The sequence below is a fragment of the Gossypium hirsutum genome, chromosome A08 (assembly GCF_007990345.1).
Source record: "Gossypium hirsutum isolate 1008001.06 chromosome A08, Gossypium_hirsutum_v2.1, whole genome shotgun sequence".
Taxonomy (NCBI): Eukaryota; Viridiplantae; Streptophyta; class Magnoliopsida; order Malvales; family Malvaceae; genus Gossypium; species Gossypium hirsutum.
The window spans coordinates 112,619,539-112,642,530 of record NC_053431.1 but is presented as its reverse complement, the minus strand read 5'-3'; the positions used below and the strand labels follow the sequence as shown (position 1 = coordinate 112,642,530).

Below are 22,992 nucleotides of genomic sequence, written 5' to 3'. Positions count from 1 at the left end.
TATAATATATATATGTTCGACTTTCACACATACAGATCATAGTAAGCTTATAAGAAATCAATAAGCAACTCATTAACAAATTTTTGTCAATGTTTACCACTAATCATAATTTCACTGTAAGCTGTCTTCCTGAGCAATAGTCACTAAATCATTTATAACTGGAACTAAGAAACTCCAAATCAATTGCCGTTAATTTTCCCTGAAATTAGACTCATATATCTTATATCCATAAAATTTTCAGAATTTTTGGTTTGGCCAATCAATACCAGATTTATCTTAAAGTTTTCCCTGTTTCACTGTTGGACTAATCTGACCACTCTTCACTACGAATCGAATTTCTCATTGTACAGAATTCAAAATATGTTCCAGTTTATTTCATTTGAAACTAGACTAATTAAGGAGTCTAAGAATATAAACTTAATCTTATAACCATTTTGATACAATTTATAATTATTTTATAAATACAGAACAGAGGATCTAGAAGTCATTCTGACCCTGTTCCACATCACTTCAAATATCTCATTATCAAAAATTCTTTTGCTTACACGGTTTCTTTTATAAGAAACTAGACTAATTAATATTTAATTACATAATTTATTATGCTTCTAACTCATCTCCCACAATTTATGGTGATTTTCCAAAATCACGTTACTGCTGCTGTCCCAAGCAGATTTATTACCAAATCATTTTTTTTCACACATACCTTGCATGTATCACAAATCAATCATCACATACCTATAAATTCACTTAAGCATAATCTCCATTTCATCATTTTAAAGCACAAACATTACTCAATATTGTCAAAGTTCACATTCGGCCATAATACACACAACATGTTAGCCGATTTTTCCCCTTAGCATCTAATGCACATGCATGCTCATCCAACTCATATTTTTCATTGACAACCTCCTTAACTTCAATTTATTCACATCTTTAATCATGCTACATTCGACCATTATTTAACAACAATTCATGTATCCTTTTTATTAAAACACTCAAAATCAACCATCTTCATACCTCGTCACCAAAGACATCAAAATACTAACCAAGAATGTAACATTCATGGCCGAATATCATCTCCATCAAGTAACAAAATTTGAACCATGGCTAGGTAGATTTCAAACTTACAACTTAAAATATACATGAATCTCAAAGAATAATATCAAACATACCTCAATCTAGTTACATGCATGGCCAAACTTCTTAGAAACTTTTCCCCTAGGCACCTAATATTCAAGAGCTTCTTAATCAACTTAAAGGTGACCAAATGCCTTAACTTTAATTTCTTCTTTTTCTTTCTTTAGGTACGGCAATGGAAGAAGAAAAGATGAGCCAACTTTGTTTTTATCACCCTTTTCTTTTAATAAAAATTCATATTTCATAATATTAATCCATTAGACATTTAATTCTTTAATATAAAAGACATGAAATGCCCATCACCCACTAACTATTATAATGCTAAAATGCATATATTATCTATTACCCATCACCTTGGCCGGCCACTACATTAAAAGTGGTCCATTTGACATGCAAGTCCCCCATGTCAATAATTCATGCATTAATAGGCCACTTCGAAATTCACCTATCACATTTTCAAATCTTATCACATGAGTCCTTCCTTATAAATTAATACCTAATCGATAAAATAAAGGCACGAAATATTCACACATACAAATTCCACATACAATAAGTACAGAATATAACATCTAATTATTTTTGTGACTCAATTTTGTGGTCTCGAAACCACTTTCCGACTAGGGTCAAATTAGGGCTGTCACATTATGCATATAAACAAGCCATATTATGGCATCCAAAACAAGAAAAATCAAGTCTGAAACATGTTGTATATTCACATACAACCAATATGCCCTAGGCACCTCAAATGACAATAATAAACATGTTTAACCATGTAATCCATGTAACTAAGAAATCAACCAACTTTTATGTATAATTGCATTAACACATAACATGTAAATCATTTACCAAAACTTAACATTTGGTACTAATTGTATCACTTATTCAATGGCATCAAATACATATACACTTACTACAGCATAGTACTAAATAACACCAAGTTATAAAACATACCTCATATGCATATTCAACAACTATTTTACCTTTCATCAATCAACCACAAATCATTCCACACATCAACATTATAAGACAAATTATGCACATACCAAAATACCAAAACACAAGTCAAATAAGTGGCTTATCTCAACAAAACACATATAGGCCAACATTTATCCAAAATAACCTATACATGCCATTATAATCAAAATCAAAACATCCAAAAATATTGATAGAACTGATAGATAGTGTGATATAACTCCGACAAGCTTCCAACCCAATGGAGCTTCTGATAATCTATGAAATAAAGGATAAACAACTACGTAAGCAATGAATGCTTAGTACGCTCGTACAAACCTTAAACATAATATTCCAATTCAATAATAAACTTTATATATTAAATACAAAGTTATACCAATACCTTAAGATTTATCAACTACATAACCACCAACTCATAAATGAGTAAGTCTATCAACATCATATATATATTCATTTCAAACTTAATAGGATTTTATAAATAATATACACCATCATTAGCCTTTTCATAAAACTATGAATAACTTCCTTTACTTATTTTCCATTCTACTTATTAATCATAAACTTAAATAACAACATCAATTAACTAATTAATATATTTATTCATAACATAGGTAAGTTCAACCATAACATACGTAATTTCTCATATATAAGTACATTAATCAACTTATCAATCCCTTTTCATCATATCACATTTCAATTATGAACTTACTATTTCATTTGTATAATACCAGACATAAGCATATACATCAATCATAATCTCAAGCTTGACATAAGTCTAATCACCATCATCAATACATAAGTTAGTACATTTATGTATATAACTCATTTTCATGCTTCAAATAACTATCCCATTTTCAATTCTCATACAATATCATCCAATATCAATCATAGTACATTTTTATTTAATTATCCCTATTAACATGACTCGGATTCGGACGGATGCACGGATCCAACCAACACACCAGTTTGGCGCCCAATGCCTCATCGGATAATTCAAAGTAGTAAATTGACACCCAGTGTCTCATCGAATAAATCCGAAATAGTAAATTGACACCCAATGTCTGATCGATTATACCGAAGTAAATTGACACTCAATGCCTCATCGACTTGAAGTCGAAGAAATCCCTGAACTCTTCCAATCCTATGGCATGCCATCTATATCCGACTCAACCTGCTACAGTTAATAGGGTTTAATTTCACTTCCAAATACAACTAATATCCAGTTAGCATATTTGCACATTATCACATTTACACATATATATATTTATTTCAATTCAAATAATCAACACATTCATAATTTATATACCAATTCAATCCATTTCAACTTTTTTAATTCATACATATTAGCACATCATTTCAACATCATTTCATACTATACTCAAATTCCACATGCTAACATCTTTTATTTGATTAACAGTGTCCCAATTCACACAATTGTTATATAAATAGCTATTCACATATCAAACTACAATTGTTTATACATTGGTATTAGTCATTCAATACTCAATTCATGAGTACATAACTCATGTATCTCATTTAGTAACAACATATCTCATTTTCATTTATGTTCAGGTCAATATTCAATAATTAACAAATCTTTCAAATTCATTTAACAATTTACCTTATCAAGATTTTCCATCCGAAGAACGGCTTACGGATAAGAGTACATCATCAACAGAAGCTCATAGAGCTGGTCCACCAGAACACACCAACAGAAGCTCATAAGAGCTGAACAGAATCTCGTGAGAGCTGATCCACCCAAATCACTCCAAACAGAAAGTAAAACACGAAAGTTCGCAATAAAAGTTGAACCCTGGTTTACTTGGGTAATATGCCGATGTCTCCCTCTAATACCATCATACACCAATTTACGAATGTACTCAGATCCCGCTTTCAATCCAAACTGAGTATTAAATTCGACAATATATTTCCAATAATAATTCAATTCCAACAATAGAACACATATATATAATACCCAACACCAATTAACATTCACTTTAATCAAAATTATACAGAATACAGTTCATACGAACTTACTTGGCTAAATTGCAGAAATACCAAGATTCAAGAGTATTTTTGTAATTTTCTATTTTCCTCGATTTTCCACTCGATCTTGATTTGAAGCAAAAATATAAAAGAACCAGCTTAAACTCTTCTCCTATGTCGATTTTTGATAGAATATTGTAGAAGAAATGCATAGAAAGCTTTTCAATTTCAATTTGTTTTATTTAATTTCATAAAAATTACAATTTTGCCATTGAAGGCTTTATTTTATTATTTTTTTCTCTTATGCCACCTCATCCATTAAATTTAGGTTTATTTATTCCTTAAGTCCTTTCTTATTTATTAATTAAACCATTTAATCACTTAATTCTTATAATTAGCAAGTTTTGCACATTTTCTAATTTAGTCCTTTTTTATTAATTAACTATCGAAATATTAAAAATTTTCAACGAAACTTTAATACTACCTTCATAGCACTCTGTAAATATTTATTAAAATATTTATGGCTCGGTTTATAGAAACGAGGTAACGATACCTCACTTTCTACAACCACTTGACCTAATAAATCATTATAAAACACAAATTACTAGTTCAAAAATTTTAAAACCATATTTGACTCATAAATATTAAATAATAATATTTACGAACTTACTTGCCGGATTTGGTAGCCTCAACTACTATTTTTGACACCACTGAAAATCGAGCTGTTACACGTCGGGCCCTTGTGGCCGGAGGGGGAGAGAGGGTTTGAGACAAAAAAAGAAAAAGAAGTTTTTTGAAAAAAACTGATGCAAAAATGATTTTTTAACAATTTTTTTTGCTTATATAACCCCCTCAAAATGATGCCATTTTAGGGTTGGCTTTAAATGCCCAACACGACGTCGTTTTGAGCATGACATGAAGATCCGACCTAAATTGACCCAAGATCCACGCGTTTCCAAGAAAAAGGGTCTATTTGCCACTTTGGTCCTTCCGCCTTTTGCCCCTTTTCCATTTAGTCATTTGCCTTTTATTTATTTATTTAGTTTTACCCCTTCATTTGATTTTCTTCTAAATCAGTCCCTTGACTCACTATGGACCCACTGAGAGAATGACACGTGTACTTGGGTCGGGAAAATAACCCTCTGGGTTCCTGTTTATTTTATTTTATTTTAATTTGACCCTTTATGCTTTTTTTACACTTTAAATTTTATTAATTATTCAATTTAGTCCCCAAATTATCAACTCTTTTGGGGAATGACATGTACTGGGTTTGGGTTATTTACCCTTTTGATCCCTGCCTTTTATTGTTTCTTTATTTTAACCCTTTATTTTATTTTATTTATTTATTTTTACTTAAGGTTCTGTCATAATTTCAGTTTAGTCCTCTATTGATTTAACTGAGTCCATGTACTTACTTTTTTTTGTTACCGTCTAATTTCTCGATTATTTTATTTTAGTCCTTTTTTTTAATTATTGATATTATTAATATTATTAAGTAATCATTGTTATTAATTAACATTAATTTTGTTAAAATTTGCTCAAAGAATCAATATTTTATGAATGTAATTATATTATTATCATGCATTTTTATATTATTTCACTATTAGAATTATTATATAATATTATTAATTGAATATTTTTTTATTTTTTCATTTTTTATATGTAATCATTATAGTATTGTCATTTTATTTTATTGTTTATGCTATTTTGTTAATACCATAATTTTCCACCATCATACATTGTAAATAATTGCTACATACACTCATCCATTTTTTTGGCATAAGCGCATAAAAAATAATAATTAAGGCCAAAGCGATACTCTTTATTTTGAGGATTTGAGAAATTGTGCCCCAACTTACGGGGTACGATTTTCTCCTTGAATCAAAATAATCAAACGTCCCTTGTGCCCCAACTTACGGGGTACGATTTTCTCCTTGAATCAAAATAATCAAACGTCCCTTCTCTCTTTTTTGTAAAAATAATTAAAAAACGATATAAGATAATTAAATGGTGAGTGTTTTTATTTTCAAAAATTCAAGATTTTGTACCCCAACTTACGGGACACGATTTTTCTTCTTGATCGATGCAAAATGAGAATGCTTCCTCATTAAAAATTCAATTTAAATTGGATTTTTTTACACCATCAAATAACATCGTGCAAAAAGGGATCGCATTTTAAATTCTCTTTGAATTTTAAATTTTCGACATCAAGACATCAAGTAATCAACTATGGACCAATTTTGGGTGTTATAAGGGTACTAACCCTTCTTCAGACGTAAACGATCCCTAAACCCATTTTTTGGATTTTGTAGACTGAAAATTATCGTTTTAAAATCTAACGTTTTATTAAAATGATTGAGTTTTGAGGTGACCCAATCACACTTAAATAAAAAGGAATTGGTGGTGACTCCATCTTCTTTTTAAAATAAAAAGTCAATTCCAAAAAGGTTTCGACAACTTAGCGACTCCATTAGGGACAAATAAGAGAGTCAAACTGCAAGTTGATTACTGTTTTGTCTTTTTGCCGAAAATTGATAATTCGGTTTAAATTAACGATCCTCTCCTTGTATTTCATCATTCATATTTTATTTTAATGGTAAATAATGTCTTTATTATCTTGGGTTACATAATGATTTAATATGTCTGCTTCATTGGTGCGAGTTTCTCTTAGTATATTTTCACATATACTGAATGGCATAATCATTCCATTTTACCCTTCTTAAGTGGGAGTGGGAAGCTACTCCTTCGTGAGGTCTTCACCTCCGTATAGGATAGTGGATCGCTTTCGAGATACATCTGTACTTATGTTTTCATGAGGTTTTAACCTCCGCATGGACATAGGGAAATGTATTCCCCTGAACTAAACTCAGTCCGTATGAGCCTATAATGGGTGAGGATTGAAGAATCTGTTGGTTCAGGTACCCTTACTTTAGAAGCAAACCTCGTCTAATGAGCCCTAAGAACCTACCCTAGGTAGAACTATATCAAATATTTAGTGGTCACCCAAATAGATGTTCTATTTATTATTTCTTGCTTTGTATTATTGCTTTGTATAAAATGTTCTATTTATTATTTCTTGTTTTGTATTATTGCTTTGTATAAAATGTACTGACTTGTTTCGTTTTGTCTTGGCTGTGATTGCATTGCATTTTTATCTTAGAAAAGGGTGTTGAATCGTGTTCAGTTGCTAAATAGAGAGCTTGCAATGGAAAAGAGATTTCTTGACAAAATAGAAGACAATAGGATGTTTGAATATGGTCCGAGAAAAAACAACAAGAGAAAGGTGACAGCCTATCAGAGGGGTACATGTCGAAATTATGGGATTTCACCCGCATTAGTGTGACTCAGAATAATTTTCAAGAGTTGAAAGAAATATGGGATCAATGTGATAATGAAATTAAGCAGTTATTCTACCGTGAATATGGTGATTTACCTTATCTACTTCTGGGAAAATAGACCTATTGCCCACCGTAGAAGAGTACACCACTTTTCTCTATTGCCCGATGATCTAAGTTGACAAAGCCTACTGTAAAGCAGCCAACGTCCCGACTTTTTTAAAGTCTACAAAATTTGATCTTAGTACATCCGGATACGAGGAAAAGGGTCAACGTCTTCACCTTAAGTATTTATAGGTTAGTCATATTCCCCAAAGTACTAGGGCATGTAGATGAAACAGTTTCAGACCTATTTGACCGACTTGGTAAAAGGGTCAATCTCGCCTCGAGTATTTTCGCTGAAACTTTCAGATCTTTAAGTGCATGTCAGAGAGGGGGTGAAGGAAGATTTATCGGATGTGCACAGCTCTTTCTAGTCTGGTTCCATAGCCACTTCTAGAAGGTAAAAAAAAGTCTCCTATCGAGTGTTCTCCGAAATCTATTCTCCGTGGAATATTCTCTAAAAACTATTATCCATTGAAAGAATTCGTGGCTATCCAAAGACAAGAAAACATTTTTGAAGAAAAGTAGATGGGAATTCTCCAGAGTCTCAAAGACAAAGACATTGAATGGCAGGCCCCTTGGATGATCCTTGATGAAATTTTGTATTGACGTGGAGACTTTAACTAGGTCCCTCTACTATGGGGGTTGTTGGATATGCCCCTCTACTTGTATTGAAACAGTATAGGTCGAGGTAGTTTATTCCGGCAACGTAAGGGTTGGCTCAATATGAGTTTGTATACAAATGTGACAATTATAAAAAAAAAGTTCGTGAAATTTTGAATGCATGGAACCAAACTAACAAAATGAAAAGATTTGCTGCAAATCCTATGACGACCCTAGAATACTATTGGTGGTGGGGTAAGAGAATCAACGACGATGTCCCTTTGTCAAGTTAAGAAAGTACTCGACCGATAGAAGAATATTTGCACATGATCTCATTTGAATTAGAGATTATAAAGTAAGACTTTGAAAAGAAGAGTTCAAAGCTAGGGAAAAGGATAGAGAAGTTAGAAGAGGAAAAGATTCAGCTAGGATTAGACATCGATGTCCAAAAGTTAGAAGCCGAGAAAATGAGAAAGGGAAAAACAAGGCTAAGGAAGAGTTAGACAACCTAAAAACAAATTATAAGAAACTCCACTTGTCAATAAGGACCGCCAGGTTGGGTAAAGCATTAGGACAATGGCAGCAGGAAATTTAAGAAGAAAATATTAGAGCCAATCAGTGGAAAAAATTCTAAGATGCTCTAGTCTAAAAAGATGATTTAAAAAGAGAATTGTTAGAAAGCCAAGATGAAAAGGTTGGACTGAGAGCCCGGGCAGGGGAGTTGCAAAGGTCTTTGCATCAACATTGTAGTCCTAAATCTGTGATTGAGTTGAAAGTAAGTCTGACTAAGATGGAAGAGTTAAAGGGGAAATAGAAGAGGTCGAGACTGTATTACAAAACCGTGAACTTCAAGTTGAGCTTCTTAAAATAAACAATAAACATTGGAAAGATCAACTCCAAAGCTCTTAGGTTCAGATCAAGGATAGAGACCACATCATAAGCGAAGCTTTTACTCAAAAACGGGAAGCATTAAACCATTTGCAAACCCTAGCGGTTCAAGCTAACATGCTGAGCCTGAAATACAAATCAGAATTAGATCGGAGTTGAGAATTAGCTTGGCATCTTAGGAAAGTTAAGGGTTTAAGTATTAGGGCAAGGCTGTATATGTGAAATGTATCTGTTTTATGTAAAGAAATTTTTTTTCTAGTAAAGTTATTCTAATGGAGTTGAACAAGAATAAATGCCCCCTTTTTTGCGTTCATTCATTAGCATTATATTTCATTACATTCATTAAATTTCATAAAAAGACCCTAATTAATGAAAACTATGACAGTTATACTGGAAACCACCAAGAATCTGCCAACCGAATATCGTTATGGTACCCGCGGTAAAACCAAAGCCATGGATCAAAGGTTAAAGAGACTAGAACAAATTCAGAAAGGCGTGCAAGAACAATTGCAAGAACAGCTATAGGATCAATTAGCTAAAGTGCAACAAGACATGAATGACCAAATACAGGAGTCCCAAAGAAGCATAATAAGCCACTTGACCCAGTTACTGGCCGGAAGGATTAAAAAAGGGAAGAGTACTGTGATTAACTCTGGGGATGATAATGAAGACCTTCATACCCCCCAAACTTTACCCCATTGAATGTCTAAGCCTAACCAGATACATATCCATAAAGAGTATCTGTTACCATAAGACGAAAACAATACCAGGCTAACACCTCAAGGCCGGTGAATTACCCAATGGGTTCAGGTTCCAACCTAAGAGATAATCCAATCAACCCTGTTGTTCTAGATTTGGATAACATAACGAAAATGGAGAGGGCAAAAGTATAACTACTGAAACAGCTGGAAGATCATTGTAAGTGGTTGGAGGAGAAATTCAGAGCTATGGAAAGTGCTGACTACCTTTGTAGGGTTGATGCCAAGGAATTAAGTTTAGTACCGGATCTAATGCTTCCACAAAAATTCAAAACTCTAGAATTTGAAAAATACAATGGGACTAGTTGCCTTAAAGCTCATATCACAATGTTCTGCCCAAGAATGACAAGATACATCAATAACACCCAATTGTTAATCCATTACTTCCAAGATAGTTTGATCGAGTCTGCTGTCAAATGGTACAATCAGCTGAGTCGTGCCAAGATCAATTTATGGAAAGACTTGGCATAGGCTTTCATGATACAATACAACCATATGGTAGAATTACACTGCAAAACATGGAGAAGAAACAAAATGAAAGCTTTCGGCAATATGCTCAAAGATGGAGGGAGGTGGCAAACAAGTTCAACCACCTCTTTTGGAAAAGAAGACTACAATGCTTTTTATAAACATTTTGAAAGCCATGTTCATTAACCATATGCTGGGTAGTGCTACCAGGAGCTTCTCAGATATAGTTATGTTCAGAGAAATGATTAGGAATGCAAAAAATAAAATAGACACAGGGGAAAGTGCTAAAAGGTTTACCCTGAGAAAAAAAAGAAAATGAAGTAAATACTGTGGCTGTGTACAACAAGAACAATTCAAAACTGATCACAGTAGGGTAACTAAGGACCATGATAACCAGCCATCAGGGCCCTTCAAGGCAATAATCCAATTCAAGGCCAAACACAGAAAAACTCCAATTTATGCCTATCCTGATGACATATGCAGAGTTATATTAGAATCTTTTCAACGCGCATATAGTATCCCCGTTTTACTTAAAGCCCATGCAACCTCTATTTCCAAAGTGACATGATGTGAATGCTTAATGCAAGTACCATGTGGGAATTACGGGACACTCGATTGAAAACTGCACTACATTCAAAAAGTTGATCGAGCGGTTTATCAAGATAGGGATTGTAAGGTTTGATGTTCCCTCAGGACCTAATGTGGTAGAAAATTCCTTGCCCAATCATCCTAACCAAAGGGTAAGCGCAATAATTGAGAGTGGGGGCGAGAGGACCAAAATCAATGTTGCATAGATGAAATCTCCACTAAAATGGATTTGGAAAAAAATAATAGACGTGGGATTGATCATTTAAGATTCAGAGGAGATACCCAAAGGAGTGAAGATCTACTATGAGTTCCACACTAAAGAAGGTAAAGAGATCCAAGAGTGCACCGAATTCAGAGCTCTATTGCAAAGTCTGATGGATAATAAAGAATTAAAATTCTTTGAAGATATCAATGGCTCGAAGGGATGAGATGTATGCGCATCAGAGGAAGGATTAAAGAAGAAATTTTATAAGGTCAACCACCCAGTGGTGATTATTTCCCGACTGAGAGGCAATGAAGTGGGAGCACAAGCTACGCCAAGAACCATAATTCAAAAACCTGTGGCTTTTCTTGAATGGAAATAGGACCGAATAACAATGGATTTTTTAACTGAGTTGCCACTGTCTACGAGTAAAAAGAAAGATATCTAGGTAATCATTTACCGACTTATGAAATTAGCTCATTTTATAGCTGTCAGAACTGATTGGCCACTATAGAAACTTGTGGAGGTGTATATTCGAGAAATTGTAAGGTTACACGGTATTCCAGAATCAATAATTTCTGACAGAGATCCACGGTTTACGTCGAGGTTTTGGAAGCAATTACATGAGTCTCTTGGTACTCAACTTCATTTCAGTACAGCTTTTCATCCGCAAACTGACGGGCAATCTGAACGGGTAATACAGACTTTGGAAGACATGCTCTGAGCCTGCATGATTGACTTTGAATCTAATTGGAAATGGTATTTACCGTTGGCTAAGTTTGTGTATAACAATAATTTTCAATCAAGCATATAGATGGCACCGTATGAAGCTTTATATGGTTAAAAATGTAGATCACCCGTATGTTGGACAGAATTGAATGAAAGGAAGATGATTGGGCCCGAATTAATTCAAGAGACTGAAGGTACTGTAAAGAAAATTCAAGAGAAATTGAAAACGACTTTTGATAAATAGAAATCATACGCCAATTTGAAAAGACGGGATATTGAGTATTCAATTGGAGATAAAGTGTTTCTCAAAGTTTCTCCTTGGAAGAAAATCATAAGGTTCGGTCAAAAGGGAAAATTAAGTCCTCGAGTCATTGGACCGTATGAAGTTATAGAGAGAATTGGACAAGTAGCATATCGATTGGACTTGTCCCCTGAATTACAGAAAATTCATGATGTCTTTAATGTTTCAATGTTAAGGAAGTATAGATCAGATCCTTCTTATATAATTTCAACTGAAGACATAGAGGTTCGCCCTGATCTATCGTATAAAGAAGAACCGGTTGCAATATTAGCAAATGAGGTAAAAGAACTACGAAATAAACAAGTTCCCTTGGTAAAAGTATTATGGCGAAGTCATAGTGTTAAAGAGGCCACATGGGAACCGGAAGATACTATGAGGTCTCAATACCCCCATCTCTTTTTAGGTAAATTTCGAGGACGAAATTTTTTTAAAAGGGGGAGAATTGTAAAGACCTGACAATTACGGTCATCGAAATTTGAAGGTTTAAGTCATTATTTCCGTAAAATGAATTCATAAATATTTATTAGAAATATTTACAGATGATAGTTGAGTGATTAATTAGAGTTTAATTTAGTGAATTGGTTTGAATTAAGATTAATTAGGAGAAAGGACTAGATTGCATAAAGAGTAAAAGTCTAGTTATAGACTAAAGAAAAGCTAAGGGACTAAAATAGCAATTAGACCATAAGGTGACAAGTGTGTGGTAATAGTGAAATACATGTGGAATTAAAATAAATTGTATAAATGTATGATTATTAAGTATTTGCTTATATTATAAGTAAATTATATTATATTATACTATATTATATTATTATAATACATTAATTAAATAAAGAATGCATAAAGAAAATAAAAGAAATAAAACATAAAGAAAAGAGAAAGAAAGGCACGATTAGCAAGGAAGGAAAGATGGAAAAAGGGAAAGAAAAAGAAAAGGAAAATTTAGGGTTTTAGAGTTTTAAGCTTGATTGGTAAGTCAATTTAACTCATTTTCTTGCAATTTAAGTGTTTTTGGAATCCTAAGACAAAACTTTACATGAATTATTTTGAAAATTAGAAGGTTATTGAATTTTTAAATGTTGATTAAATTGAATAAATTGAAGAATTATAAGTTCTTTTGATAGGAATTCAAGTTAGAAGTGGAAAGAGGATTGAATTGTAAAAAGAGAAATAAGTTTTAACATAGTAGGGATTAAATTGAAAGAAATTCAGAATTTATGTTTTATATTGAATATTAAAGGTTGGAACTTACTTAAAATAAATATGGAATGAAAAATAAAGGACTAATTTTGAAGAGAAATGATGGTTATGGTGATAGGACTAAATTGGAATTTATGTGAAAGTTACATGGAAAATAAAAGAGTGTATTACTAAATAACATACATTGTTGATTTCAAATGTTAATTTTTCTGTAGCTAATGTAGCACCGGAAACGTCACCAAAGAAAGGAAAGGAGAAAGCGAACGAGGATATCGAGTAAACCCGAGCAATTACGGTTTGTATTTCTATAAACTAAACTTAATGCATAATTATTATCCCTAAAATGTATAGTAGATGAACATGAAGGTAAGTACATTTATTATCGAATTATTAAAACCCTATTAAAAGAGTCCGGCTAGTCGGATATAGTTGGCATGCCATAGGATTGGAAGTGTTATAAACTAAACTTAATGCATAATTATTATTATCCCTAAAATATATAGTAGATGAACATGAAGGTAAGTACATTTATTATTGAATTATTAAAACCCTATTAACAGAGTCAGGCTAGTCGTGACATGCCATAGGATTGGAAGTGTTCAGGGATATTCCGACTTTGTGCCGATGAGACACTATAAGTGTCGACCACTGTTACTGTTCCGGACTTGTTCCACAGAGGTACTCTATACCTGACTGTTATTGTTGTTGTTTCAGATTTGTTTCGATAAGGTAATCTGTGTAAACTACTATTACTGTTACTGTAACATCTACGGTGTATTCCGGCTTCGGCCGATGAAACATTGTATACTATCCTAGTGTGTGGGTTGGATCCGTGTATCCGTTCAGGTCTGAGTTATATTAATAGGGGTAAATGAAGGTACTAAAGATTGACTGCTACTAATTAATTGATTTTACTGAATGTTGACTGTCATCGAATAATACGAAAGATTTACTGAAATTGATTAACAATATTTAAGTGCTATAAGATGAAGATAAGTAATGGAACCTTTAAGATGATGGAAATAGAAACTTAAAGTCCAAATACGTATTACTATTTATTGCTTTAAGTATTAGTTTATAGAAATACTACTGAGTGTATACTCAGCGTACGGTTTGTTTCCGTGCGCAGGTTAGGTACAAAGTAGATATCGTTTCAGCATCCAAGCCAACTCGCATACTTAAACACTTGGTGATGTATCTTATCTTGAGAAACGGCATGTACCTAGGTTATTTTTGAAGTTATTTTGTTTATAAGTGATGTTGGTGAAGAATGTTAATAGATAGTTAATAAAAGTAATGTGTGGATTATAATATACTCCATTTTGAATTGATTTGAATGGTATTTATGTACAAATTTTGAAGTTACTTTGTTTAATGGTTATTGAATACATATGTTAGATTACTGTATTAATGGTTTTAATAAGTATTAGGTGTGTTTTATCATGTTCTGGATTGGCTAAAAAATTGTATTTAAAATTTTTATTATTTAAGGTTTGCAGGGTTGGTAAATTTGAACTATAAGGTTCATTTTGAGTCCACACGGCTTGTCATACGGGCGTGTGATCAGACTATGTGAGACACACGGCTTACACACGAGCATTTTGATAGGTCGTGTGTCTCCTGTATCCTTAAATGTGAAGTCAGAATAGTACACGGGAAAAAGACACGGCCGTGTGTCTTGACCGTTTGAAGGACACAGGTTTCAAGCACTGTCGTGTGTTAAAAACCTGTGAAAATGGCTTAAAAATTGTGAAAAATCAGTATACCACATGGCCTAGCCACATGGGCGTGTGCCCAGGCCTATGCCCATCTGATGTTTAAGAAATTGCAAGTCAGAACTGCCCAAGGGCTGGCCACACGGCCATAGGAGACACACGGGCTGGCCACACGGGCGTCTGCCCCTAACTTCAAGCAAAATTTTTTCAAAGTTTTCCAAAGTTACCGGTTTGATTCTAAATTACTTTTAAAGTATGTATTGGGCCCTGTAGTCCCATATTAGGGTCTTTATGGTGGAATTTGTATGGTTTTGATTTTGGAATGCAAATTTATAACTTGGTTTTGTATAAATGCTAGGGTATAAGTCCAGTAATGCCTCGTAACCCTATTTTGATGACAGTTTAAGGTTAGGGGGTGTTATGCTTAGTGGTATCAGAGCTACTCAGGTTTAGTCGATTCTAGGACTAAATTGAGCTCGAAATTGAGTCTAAAGGTACATGTCATTTTTATGTTAACTTTGAGTCGGGATTGGATGTTGATATGTATATAATGATTAATTAATTCTGTTTTATAGTGTAAAAGATGTTTGATGAAAGTATCGATGGTACTGATCAAGAAATGCACAGTAGAGATGAATCACGTGATGTAAATGAGTCCGAATCTGCAACCCCAATTGTAAACCTAGTAGGTAATCAACCACCGAATATTGGGAGGGATAATACAGAAATATTTAGAATGATTGCTGAAGCTCTTCAAAAAGCGATAGGAAGTATGCCTGCTACTACCTTTACCCCTACTACCCGACAAGCCCCTATTAAAGAACTACGAAAATATGGAGCCACTGAATATCTGGGATCAAAGGGAACTGATTCAGCAATAGCTAAAAATTGGTTAGAGACTAACAAGAGAATTCTGAAGTAGTTAGAATGCACACCATAGGAAAGTTTAATATGCGTTGTTTCTCTGTTACAAGAAAAAGCTTACATATGATGGGAATCAGTGATTTAGAATATACCGAAAGAACAGGTAAACTGGGAATTCTTTAAACGAGAATTTCAGAAGAAGTATTTGGGGGAGACATACATGGAAGACCGGAAACAGGAGTTTTTTATGCCTAAATAGAGAGATATGTCTGTAGTGGATTATGAACGAGAATGTATGAGACTGAGTAGATATGCAACCGAATTTATACCGACTGAAGTTGACAGATGTAAGAGATTTCTAAGAGGACTGCGAGATGAATTCGAACTGCAATTGATGCCTCTACGGATTACAGAGCTTGCAGACTTAATAGAAAGAGCTAAAATGATTGATCAAGTTCTGGGAAAGAGTAAAAGGTTTGAAACTGCCCGTTCCACTAGAAAACATCCTGGAACTGCTAGTTCAAGTCCGCAATTCAAGCGATCAAAGGAATCTCGTGATAGTGGAAGATTCGGTTCAAGATCAGAAAGATGAGACAGAATTTGAAAGAGACACACTACTGTATCTACCGGTAATATTAGAAGCCCAGCTCCGAACACTAAAATTCTAGAATGTGAATATTGTGGAAACTAAAATTCTAGAATGTGAATATTGTGGAAACAGACATAGGGAAGAATATAGAAAATTAACTGAGGGCTGTTTTCATTTTGTATCCACTAATCATTTTGTAAAGGACAGCCGAAGCTTAATAAAGTAGCACCAACGGTTTCTCAGATATCAGAATCTGCATCTAGAAGTCGAGGTTCAGGCCAAAGTGGTTCAGTTGCTAGAGGTGGAACTAGAAAGGCTAGTGAAAATACTACACAGCAATCTGAAGTAAGAGCTCCAGCCTGAGCGTATGGTGTAAGAACTCGAGACTAGGGAGATGCTCATAATGTAGTCATAGGTATTATCTTATTACATTCAGAACTCATTTATTTTTTAACAGATCCAGGATCGTCACATTCCTACATTAATACAAAACTGGTTGAGATGAGAAATTTAAAACCTGAAGTATCTAGAATAACGATAAAAGTGTCTAGTCCATTGGGGCAAACTATGCTAGTGAATCAGATATGTCGAAGATGTCCATTAATAATTTAGGATAAAATCTTTTCTGTTGATCTGTTAATCATGCCATTTGACGACTTTGACATTATGCTGGGTATGGATTGGCTGTCAGAACATAGAGTAACCTTGGATTATTATAAAAAGAAATTCACTGTTCAGAATGAAAGTGGTGATCGAATCGAAGTAAAGGGTATTCGTACCAGTGGGACTGTTCGTGTTATTTTAGCAATTAAAGCTAGTAAGCTCCTTTATCAATGATGTGATACTTTCTTAGCATATGTTATTAATCTTGAAGAATTGCTTAGATTACCTCCTGATCGGAAAGTTGAATTTGTGATTGAAGTATACCCAAGTATGGATCCGGTGTCAATACCTCCATATCGAATGTCACCTATTGAGTTGAAGAAACTGAAGTTATAACTGTAAGACTTGTTGGATCGAGGTTTTATATGACCTAGTACATTACCGTGGGGAGCTCCGTGTTATTCGTTAAAAAGAAAGATGATTCGATGCAGTTGTGTATTGATTATCGACAATTGAATAAGGTAAGTGTTAAGAATAAGTATCCACTCCCTCGTATAGAAGGTTTATTCGATCAATTGAAAGGAGTTATTGTATTTTCTAAGATTGATTTGAGGTCGAGATATTATTAATTGAAGGTAAAAGAGATTAATGTACTGAAAAGAGTATTCCATACACGGAATGGACATTATGAATTTTTGGTGATGCCATTTGGGTTAATAACTACTCGCTTTTATGGATCTTATGAACTGGATTTTTCAGCCATACTTGGACTAGTTTATGGTAGTCTTTATTGATGATATCCTGGTATACTCCAAATCTGAAGAAGAACATGAGCAACATCTCCGAATAGTTTTACAAACACTGCGAGAAAAGCAATTATGTGGGAAATTGAGTAAATGTGAGTTTTGGCTATCAGAGGTCGTATTTCTTGGCCATGTGGTATCGGCTGATGGAATCAGAGTAGACCTAAAGAAGATTGAAGCTATTGTTCAGTGGGAAGTTCCCAAAAATGTGTCAAAAGTAAGAAGTTTCCTCGGCTTAGCTGGATATTTTCGAAGGTTCGTGAATGGATTTTCAAAGATAGCTCTATCGATGACAAAATTACTACAAAAGAATATTCTGTTTGTCTGGAATGATCAGTGTCAGCAAAGTTTCGAAACATTGAAGCAAATGTTGACAGAAGCACCAGTGTTGACTTTGCCAAAATCAGGAAAACATTTTATTGTGTATAGCTATGCTTCGTTGAACGGACTTGGATATGTAATGATGCAAAATGGAAAAGCAATTGTTTATGCTTCACGACAATTAAAACCGCATGAACATAATTATCCAACACATGATTTAGAATTAGCGGTTGTAATATTTGCCTTGAAAATTTGGAGACATTACCTATACGGTGAAAAGTGCTATATTTATACTGATCATAAAAGTTTGAAGTACCTGCTTTCTCAAAAGGAACTAAACCCGAGGCAAAGATAGTAGATAGAGTTTTTGAAAGATTATGACTGTGTCATATACTACCACCCAGGTAAAGCTAATGTTGTAGCTGATGCACTGAGTAGAAAAACTGCAATAGAACTGAAAGCGATGTTTGTACAACTCAGTATTACTGATGAAGGATGACTCTTGGCCGAATTAAGAGTGAAACCAAGTAATGTTTGATCAGATTAGATCAGTACAGCTGAAAGATGACAAATTAATGAAAAAAAGAGAAATGGTAAAAAAAAGGTACAGTAGGGAATTTTAGTATTAACGAAAATGATTGTTTGAGATTTCAAAATTGGCTCTGTATTCCAATTACTTCTGAGATAAAGGAATTAATTCTTCGAGAAGCTTACAATGGTCAGTTTTCCTTACATCTCGGAGGCATGAAAATATATCGTAATTTACGAGAATTTTATTGGTGGCCGAGAATGAAAAAGGATATAACTGAATATGTAGCTAAATGTTTGACTTGTCAACGGGTAAAGACAGAACATCAAGTTCCGACAGGGTTGCTTCAGCATATTAGTATTCCTGAATGGAAATGGGACTAAATAACAATGGATTTTGTAACTGGGTCGCCACTGTCTACAAGTAAAAAGATTGCTATTTGGGTAATCTTTGACCGACTTATGAAATCAACTCATTTTATATCTGACAGAACTGATTGGTCACTACAGAAACTTGCGGAGGTGTATATTCGAGAAATTGTAAGGCTACACGGTATTCCAGAATCAATAATTTCTGACAGAGATCCACGGTTTACGTCGAGGTTTTGGAAGCAATTACATGAGTCTCTTGGTACTCAACTTCATTTCAGTACAGCTTTTCATCCGCAAACTGACGGGCAATCTGAACGGGTAATACAGACTTTGGAAGACATGCTTTGAGCCTGCATGATTGACTTTGAATCTAATTGGAAATGGTATTTACCGTTGGCTAAGTTTGTGTATGACAATAATTTTCAATCAAGCATATAGATGGCACCGTATGAAGCTTTATATGGTTAAAAATGTAGATCACCCGTATGTTGGACAGAATTGAATGAAAGGAAGATGATTGGGCCCGAATTAATTCAACAGACTGAAGGTACTGTAAAGAAAATTCAAGAGAAATTGAAAACGAATTTTTGATAAACAGAAATCATACGCCAATTTGAAAAGACGGGATATTGAGTATTCAATTGGAGATAAAGTGTTTCTCAAAGTTTCTCCTTGGAAGAAAATCATAAGGTTCGGTCGAAAGGGAAAATTAAGTCCTCGAGTCATTGGACCGTATGAAGTTATAGAGAGAATTGGACAAGTAGCATATCGATTGGACTTGTCCCCTGAATTACAGAAAATTCATGATGTCTTTAATGTTTCAATGTTAAGGAAGTATAGATCAGATCCTTCTTATATAATTTCAACTGAAGACATAGAGATTCGCCCTGATCTATCGTATAAAGAAGAACCGGTTGCAATATTAGCAAATGAGGTAAAAGAACTACGAAATAAACAAGTTCCCTTGGTAAAAGTATTATGGCGAAGTCATAGTGTTAAAGAGGCCACATGGGAACCGGAAGATACTATGAGGTCTCAATACCCCCATCTCTTTTCAGGTAAATTTCGAGGACGAAATTTTTTTAAGAGGGGGAGAATTGTAAAGACCTGACAATTACGGTCATCGAAATTTGAAGGTTTAAGTCATTATTTCCGTAAAATGAATTCAAAAATATTTATTAGAAATATTTACAGATGACAGTTGAGTGATTAATTAGAGTTTAATTCAATGAATTGGTTTGAATTAAGATTAATTAGGAGAAAGGACTAGATTGCATAAAGAGTAAAAGTCTAGTTATAGACTAAAGAAAAGCTAAGGGACTAAAATAGCAATTAGACCATAAGGTGACAAGTGTGTGGTAATAGTGAAATACATGTGGAATTAAAATAAATTGTATAAATGTATGATTATTAAGTATTTGCTTATATTATAAGTAAATTATATTATATTATACTATATTATATTATTATAATACATTAATTAAATAAAGAATGCATAAAGAAAACAAAAGAAATAAAACATAAAGAAAAAGAGAAAGAAAGGCACGATTAGCAAGGAAGGAAAGATGGAAAAAGGGAAAGAAAAAGAAAAGGAAAATTTAGGGTTTTAGAGTTTTAAGCTTGATTGGTAAGTCAATTTAACTCATTTTCTTGCAATTTAAGTGTTTTTGGAATCCTAAGACAAAACTTTACATGAATTATTTTGAAAATTAGAAGGTTATTGAATTTTTAAATGTTGATTAAATTGAATAAATTGAAGAATTATAAGTTCTTTTGATAGGAATTCAAGTTAGAAGTGGAAAGAGGATTGAATTGTAAAAAGTTAAATAAGTTTTAACATAGTATGGATTAAATTGAAAGAACTTCAAAATTTATGTTTTATATTGAATAATAAGGGTTGGAACTTGCTTGAAATAGATATGGAATGAAAAATAAAAGACTAATTTTGAATAGAAATGATGGTTATGGTTGTAGGACTAAATTGGAATTTATGTGAAAGTTACATGGAAAATAAAAGAGTGTATTACTAAATAACATACATTGATGATTTTAAATGTTAATTTTTCTGTAGCTAACGTAGCACCGGAAACATCATCAAAGAAAGGAAAGGAGGAAACGAACGAGGATATCGAGTAAACCCGAGCAATTATGGTTTGTATTTCTATAAACTAAGCTTAATGCATAATTATTATTATCCCTAAAATGTATAGTAGATGAACATGAAGGTAAGTAGATTTATTATCGAATTATGAAAACCCTATTAACAAAGTCGAGCTAGTCGGATATAGCTGGCATGCCATAGGATTGGAAGTGTTCAGGGATATTCCAACCTTGTGTCGATGAGACACTATAAGTGTCGACTACTGTTACTGTTCCAGATTTGTTCCGCAGAGGTACTCTGTACCTGACTGTTACTATTACTGTTCCAGATTTGTTCCGATGAGGTACTTTGTGTACACAACTGTTACTGTTAGTGTTACCTCTATGGTGTATTCTGGCTTCGGCCGATGAAACATTGTATACTATCCTAGTGTGTGGGTTGGATCCGTGTATTCATTCAGGTCTGAGTTATGTTAATAGGGGTAAATCAAGGTACTAAAGATTGACTATTACTGATTAAGTGATTTTACTGAATGTTGACTATCATCGAATAATACGAAAGATATACTGAAATTGATTAACAATATTTAAGTGTTATAAGATGAAGATAAGTGATGGAACCTTTAAGATGATGGAAATAGAAACTTAAAGTCCAAATACGTATATGACTATTTATTAATTTAAGTATTTGTTTATAGAAATACCACTGAGTGTATACTTAGCGTACAGTTTGTTTCCGTACGCAGGTTAGGTACAAAGTAGATATCGTTTCAGCATCCAAGCCAACTTTCGTACTCAAACACTTGGTGATGTATCTTATCTTGAGAAATGGCATGTACCTAGGTTGTTTTTGAAGTTATTTTTTTTATAAGTGATGTTGGTGAAGAATGTTAATAGATAGTTAATAAAAGTAATGTGTGTATTATAATATAATCCATTTTGAATTGATTTCAATAGTATTTATGTACAAATTTTGAAGTTACTTTGTTTAATGGTTATTGAATACAAGTGTTAGATTACTGTATTAATGGTTTTAATGAGTATTAGGCGTGTTTTATCATGTTCTGGATTGGTTAAAAGATTGTATTTAAAATTTTTACTATTTAAGGTTTGCAGGGTTGGTAAATTTGAACTATAAGGTACATTTTGAGTCCACACGGCTTGTCATACGGGCGTGTGATCAGACCGTGTGAGACACACGGCTTACACACGAGCATGTTGATAGGCCGTGTGTCTCCTGTATCCTTAAATGTGAAGTCAAGATAGTACACGGGCAAAAGACACAGTCGTGTTTCTTGGTCGTGTGAAGGACACTGGTTTCAAGCACGGTCGTATGTTAAAAACATTTGAAAATGGCTTAAAAATGGTGAAAAATCAGTATACCACACGACCTAGCCACATGGGCGTGTGCCCAGGTCATCTGCCCCTCTGATGTTTAAGAAATTGCAAGTCAGAATTGCCCACGGCCTAGCCACACGGCCATGAGAGCTACACCGGCGTCTGCCCTTAACTTCAAGCAAAATTTTTTCAAAGTTTTCCAAAATTACCGGTTTAATTCCAAATTATTTTTACAGTATGTAATTGGCCCCGTAGGCCCATATTAGGGTCTTTTTGGTGGAATTTGAATGGTTTTGATTTTGGAATGCATATTTATAACTCGGTTTTGTATAAATGCTAGGGTATAAGTCCAATAATGCCTTGTAACCCTATTTCAATGACGGTTTGAGGTTAGGGGGTGTTACGTTTAGTGGTATCAGAGCTACTCAGATTTAGTTAATACTAGGACTAAATCGAGCTCGGAATTGAGTCTAAAGGTACATGCTATTTT

The 22,992-nt window shown here is 33.7% G+C and overlaps 1 protein-coding gene across 1 annotated transcript; it reads left to right on the top strand.

Moving 5' to 3' along the window:
- Nucleotides 1-19,082: 19,082 nt before the first annotated feature.
- Nucleotides 19,083-21,575, top strand: LOC107919126 (uncharacterized). The gene is made up of 4 exons (XM_016848653.2): nt 19,083-19,382; nt 19,663-20,122; nt 21,136-21,196; nt 21,494-21,575. Exons 1-4 carry the CDS (start codon nt 19,083-19,085, stop codon nt 21,573-21,575), a joined length of 903 nt encoding a protein of 300 aa, XP_016704142.2.
- The last annotated feature ends 1,417 nt before the right edge of the window (nt 21,576-22,992 follow it).

What these genes read in the sequence shown, in the direction of transcription:
- LOC107919126 (XM_016848653.2), top strand. Translation starts at nt 19,083, where the DNA reads ATGGATTTTGTAACTGGGTCGCCACTGTCTACAAGTAAAAAGATTGCT. An exon ending in CTGACGGGCAATCTGAACGG is followed by an intron (nt 19,383 to 19,662) that starts GTAATACAGACT and finishes TTTGATAAACAG; the next exon opens with AAATCATACGCCAATTTGAA. An exon ending in ATACCCCCATCTCTTTTCAG is followed by an intron (nt 20,123 to 21,135) that starts GTAAATTTCGAG and finishes ATTTTTCTGTAG; the next exon opens with CTAACGTAGCACCGGAAACA.